Raw genomic sequence first — 6,000 nt, 5'->3', positions numbered from 1 at the left:
AGCAGGATAATGATGTTCTGGTTAGTGAGAAGTCAGGAAGAGCAGCTGTATGAATTGCAGTAATGTTACTGTAAGTTAACACTATTCCCCACTCCTTGTTTAACAGGGACGGTGCATTTCATACTGCGTATAACAGAGCGGTCACATTGAAGGTAAATTTAAATATTCCATTATTATTCTTTTGGTTTTGCTAGATGTGGGTGAGACATTTGTGGATTAAAAACTGGTTTTGGTATTTTTTCATGCTAAAGGCATCAAAGGGAGGGGATTAATCTTCATAAACAGCTGTCAGAAGGGCCTAAAGGTTTTTGTGTGCATACATGTCTGTCAACCATAGATCCAGGAAAATTGTTTATTATTTAAAAGATTGACCCCTTGTTGAACTGGAAGGTAAACTGTAAGTTAACTTGCACACTGGTAACAAATAAGGATTTTCTTGTTTTAATTGCAAGGTGCTCTTTGTGTTAGTATAACTAAAAGTATTAGCTGATACTGCATTTTGATAAGGGGTTCTCTGAGCTTCTTAGATTTTGTGTTTATAAACTTTAAAGAGAGCTGAGTGGCCTTATCTTTTATCAGATTGTGGAACCACAGCTCCTATGAAAGTGCTCTGAGTGCATCAGGTATAAAATGACCTTTCTTCTTTTCTGGTGAATCTTGACATAAAGCAACAGAAGGCAACATTCTGTGGGCAAGGGAAGTGAGAAGGGGTGAGGCATAATATGAATGTGTAGATCCAGATGATTGTGGAAACAGTGAACTAAGAGCACAGTGAGCAGGCCAAAAGTGTGCAACTTCCCTTTGCAAAGCCCTGGTGAAGCACTGGAAGTTTCCTGATGTGAGGGGCCCGGCAATGACTTGGCTTCCAGAAATCACTTCTGTCCAGCTCTGATGTCCAGTTCCTGTTTCTTTTCCTCCTCCAGCAAACCCGGGTTCTGCACAGTCATTGGTCTTTTGAAGACTTGATGACATCACCCCAGTAATTCCATGTACTTCCCCTTTCTGGCTTGTTCAGGGGATTGCTGTGGAATGGAGGAAAGCCTGTGTGAGATGTGTGAACCTGAGTCTGCCAGAGTGGCTGTTCCTAAGTGCTCTTGCTCTGGACTTTGCTTTTACAGCCAGAGTTGGAGAGTATGTGATGGGGGACTGTCTTGGAAGTGTGCCCTGACTTGAATTCATTCAGTGTTCGCTTGAGGCTGTCATGCAGGATTTGTCTGAGGTGGGGAGAGTAGGGCCGTGTATCTTCCCATCTCCTGCAGTAGAAATCTTGCCTGGCATTAGGAAGGACAATGTTAAATATCCAGCCCAGTCAGCAACTGCCTAAACCAGCTTCTGTACTTAATGAGGAAATGCAGCTGGTGATTGTATTTTTCCTTCTTGGTGAGTGATGGGTTAAGGGAGACCTGGTAGCTGCCTAAATTTGGGTGATTTGAACAATACATGATGTGTCTCTCCTGCCCTCCATAAAATGCTGCAACCAGGAGTTAGTGCTGTGACTCTTCCTTACAGATCAGATCAAGTGGGAAGCACCTGCAGTGCTCCAGGGAGCATTGGGCTGAGAGGCAATCATAGCACAACAGGAACCAGATCCTTTATTCCTTCAGCTGTTTTGTGATGAGCGTTTTGCCCTTCCCTTTTGCCCTGCCTGCTGGGAAGCAGCAAGCAGCGTCCCGTGGACAGGGATGTGGGATTCCATTGGGGGTGGAAGAGGGATTTTGAAGCTCCCTCACTCTAGGTGCTGGAGTCTTTCTCAATTTAACTGCCCCTGTGAAACCAGCCACTAATGATTTACAGGTTGGGCAGTGGATCAGATCTGGGCAGTGGTCAAATAATTCAGCTGAGTGTTTGTTTGTTCTGCTGCTCACAGCTGCCTGGATATTTTCTGTATTTTTCCCTCTATTCCACTTCTCCCTGTTTTCTTCTGTTGAGCCAGTGACCTTTGTTTCTCTCTCTCAGCTGTGTTTGTCAGGAGTCTCCCAGTACATACAGAGAGCAGCAGAGCAACACAATTCCATAGGGTATCATACTCATTTTATGGACAGGTGGACACACTGAAGAACAGGGAGATTAAAGGACTTGTTTCACATCATTCAGCAAACTTGTGGCAATAAAACTTGGATCTTCTTTCCAGACATCCAGTAGACATATTAATATATGTATGACATTTTGGAGAAAGATGGACACAGCTCTGAAGAACTGTAAAAGGATTCTTCTGGAGTAATCAGCAATTTCATAGCTGTGGCTGATCCAGCTGATAGTGTACTCGGGTTTTTAGAAAAGCTTTTCATTTCTTAAAGTAACTAAATCCTTATGTAATTAGCAGAGATGCCCTTGTGGTTTCACTGTTAGAAAAATGAGGAATAGAGGATAGCTCAGTGTTCACAGTGGGGGGAAGTTACTTGGCAGTCAGAACCTCCTGCTGCTGAGACTTTTGTTAAGATCTGAGCTGTTTGGGGTATCTAGGAAAAGGAGATGAAATGCAAGAGAACAAAATTCAGTGATGCAAAATCATTAGGAATAGTTTAAAAAAAATTTCCAATTCTTTGCAGAAGGGCTTAGGATCTCACAATACTAAAAAGGACAGCTGGAGGAGATTCCAGTAGATATTTCTGTAACTGTGAGTAGCTTAAAAAAGGGAGGGATTACTTCATTTTTCTCCAAATTTGAGGGCAAACAGTGGCATTTTGGGATGGCTGATTTGAAACAAATAACTGCAATGTTAAAAAAAGAAGTTTTGGAACTTGCAGCTACATATTGTGAAAGCGAAGAATTTAGGAGTCTGGAAAACAGTTTTCGATAGTTATTAGAGATAGATCCATGGACAGTTAAAAAGCACAGAGGTCCATATACAGCAGCTTGTGCAGAGTCCGTAAACTTGATTTCTTTTTGCCAGAAATGGAGAGCATGTGCCAGTGTATGCTATGTAAGAACTGTAAGTACTAGTCTGTCTTCTCCCCAAGTAACTGTAGTCATCTGCTGTTGAAAACCTAAGCTTAGATCAGCCTTTCATCTTACCTGGAATGTCTGTTCGCATGTTGCTTTAGCCACATGATGTCTAATTCTCAGGAGAGCCAGGATGCCAGTATCCAGGCTGTATTTATTACATGAGGAAGCCTTTTCTGGAGTATAAAGTACCGGGAGAGTTTTACCCTTCTTCTCAAATGGAGAAAACTCACTGAAGTACGAATCTGCTTAGTACTAGCAAAGGGAATAGACTAACCCAGTAAATTGGTCCTGCTCTAAACCCCGAATCGTTTTCAAGTTGGCTGTTGTAAGGAGTGTATGTGTGAAATCGAGGAAGGTCTTGTTATTAGCATCCCTACTGCGTGATACTTCCAAGGAGTGAGAAGCACAAGGATGTGTTTCTGTATATTTTTTTTCAGGTTAAAACCTAGGTCCATGTATATGATTAGCAGCTCTCCTGTTGAAACTTGCTTGTTTTCAGCAGCATGTGCTGGATGAAGCATGTCCTGTATTGTGCTGAATCAAGGTGTAAGGTTCAAAGCTGGCACAGCTGGTTACAGCCCATCGTGGCTCTGTCCATGCTGTGGGGGTCAAAACAGGTCCTGACTGTACCACGGCAGGACTGGAGTGAAGCTGGTTCTACAACACCAGGGTTGCTGTGCCCTAGATCTTGCTGTGGCCTCTAACACAGCAGCTTGGGACCACTGCTTTTCTGTAATTAGAAAGTGCTGTGGTTTGTTTGGCTGTTGTTTAAAGTAAGAGAGGAAGTTCTCTTCACTGCATGAAGAATTGAGCGCAAGGCAACGTACTGCCTGCTCCTGCCAGAAGACATTACACATCTAATTTTTTTCTGTCTTGGCTGAGAGGGAGAGGCTGGACGAATTAAATCTCTTTAATCCTGCATCCTCTAACCACATCTGTTTCTACATGACTGAATTTGGCATGCAGGAATTCTTGAAACTAGCAGAGTCAATTACACTCATTAGCCATTCAAGATGTTGACCCCTCTCTCCTCGTCTCCAGTGTATAGTTGAGGTCTCTGCATGCTCAGGGTGAGCAGAACTTGATGCAGCTGTCCTAAAGGTAGAACATCTCCCCTGTTTTGTCCTCATCTTTCCTTTCCCCATGTATTATTAGTCTTAGGATGTCATTTGGGATGTTAATGCCTCTAAGTCTAGAGCTTTTTATACTGTAACTCCATTGTAAATTACTTGATTTTATATATATTTTTTCCTAGCTAGCTCCTTTCCCTGATAATGCCACTATAAAACGAATTTCTTCTGGAAGTGTTTGTCACCCTCACCCGTTAGGCCCTTCTTGCTGTGTACATTAAGTGTTTTGGTTGCTGTCTGGTGACTGATACATGCTGCCTCTTGTGATAAGACAAATCTTTTCAATATTAGCTGTGCAAGCAGACAGAAACATAAATGCAATAAATGGATCCTGCTGTAAGCTCTGAATCCTCCCGAGCCTTGCAGTACCAACTGAGAGGCAGGAAAATGGGCTAAACTCCCCTCTCTGTTGATAAGCTGCTGGGATATTGTACCACAGCAGCCCCACCAAAGGCAGAGAGGCAGCAAAAGTGTCTCTGAGACGGTTCCAGCAGTGGGACGTTATTAGGTGTGCTGGCAACCTGCTCCTAAGAAAGTGGAGTACACACCCAGGCTTTTAGATAGAACTGGTGTGTGTTAGGATAGCTCACTTAGTGCTGTGGCAGCTTCATCCACTCACTCACACTGAAGGAAGCTCCTCAGGGACCTCAGTATGTTACTGCTGTGGCAGAGATCCTATATGGGAATGAACACAGACCTACAATCAATGCCATAGAGAAAGCAGTGGGGCCGTTCTGAGTGGTGAATAAACATGCAATACCAGGTATTATGTTTCCTAGAGCACAGACATTTGAGGACAAAAGTGATCAAGCCTGTGTTTCCATGTACAGCTGGAAATGGGGCTTAGTGTGACTGCCAGAATCGATGGAGAGTCTCTCATTGATTTAGGAGGGCTGGAGTTCCTTCAGGCTCAGCTTGAAAACAGACCTATCAAAGTATATTTCCTTATGGTAAAGAGTATATCTGTAGTCTGCTGAAAGGCGTTTTTGGTTGTATGTCAGTCAGGTAAAGCAGTTACGAATTATGTGTGCACGTGTACTTGACTTGTTGGACATGGGAGCTGCAGAATCCTGGAGCTTTGTATTTCCCACTTCTTCTGTCACATTTGCTTCTTATTCTCACACTTGAAACTGCATTCAGTGGATGTTTTAGGTAGGTGGGTCACACAGGGAACTGTTGGTGGATTGTTCTTCCTTTGACCAAATGAGCAGTTTGATCTGTAAGCGTGTTTGTTCATTTGCTTTTGCTCACAGCAAGTATCAGTGTGCCCTCCAGCTAGTCCTGTTACTCAGATACGGTGAAGGGCATGGGAGCCTGACCTCTACATAAAGAGAAGCCTTTCCTACTGACCCATGGACTCACTGTGGAAGGTCTAGTACCATTGAAAGAGCTCTCTGAAGGATCCTTGAAGCTATTTCTCTGTGTGCTGGTACACTTCCACTCTGTTTTCCCCAGTTTTATAGTGGGAGTGGGAACTGATAAATTTGAATACCAGTTATTATGAAGGTACACACCCACATGGTTCTGAAACAGGAGATTTGTGCTAATCTGCATTAGAGCGGATGAATATATGAGCAGAAAAGCAAAGGCAGTAATTGGATGGGGTTTGCATCACAGCATGGATTTGAGATTGGATGTCTCATGATTTCCATTTGTGTTTCTTTAAAAGCTTTTTCCCCCTGTTTATTACAGTCTATGGTGGCCTTTCTCAAGGATCCAGAAGGTGCTCCACTGTGGGAGGAAGATCCTGAAGCTAAAGATATTGTGCATGTCGACAGTGAAAAGGTACATTAGCTGTATAGATGTTCTCTTATTTTATAAATATAAGGGGTGAAGGGAGTGTGTATGTGTGTATTAACTCTTAGTGAAACACCACTAGTTTGTTTCTTTGGAAGGCACGTTTAAAGCACCCAACCTGTTTGAA

At 43.1% G+C, this 6,000-nt stretch overlaps 1 protein-coding gene across 1 annotated transcript in view; it reads left to right on the top strand.

The window, feature by feature from the left end:
* The window catches only part of PDIA5 (protein disulfide isomerase family A member 5), an 88,929-nt gene that overhangs the window by 18,091 nt on the left and 64,838 nt on the right, over window positions 1–6,000 (top strand). Inside the window, exons 4-5 of the mRNA XM_017740244.1 lie at window positions 107–152; window positions 5,769–5,861. Coding sequence (XP_017595733.1) covers window positions 107–152; window positions 5,769–5,861 — 139 coding nt within the window. The remainder of the gene's footprint in view (window positions 1–106; window positions 153–5,768; window positions 5,862–6,000) is intronic.

This window comes from Corvus brachyrhynchos, unplaced genomic scaffold, assembly GCF_000691975.1.
Source record: "Corvus brachyrhynchos isolate BGI_N302 unplaced genomic scaffold, ASM69197v1 scaffold126, whole genome shotgun sequence".
Taxonomy (NCBI): Eukaryota; Metazoa; Chordata; class Aves; order Passeriformes; family Corvidae; genus Corvus; species Corvus brachyrhynchos.
The sequence above is the reverse complement of the archived record's forward strand: the minus strand, read 5'-3'. Positions and strand labels throughout refer to the sequence as shown.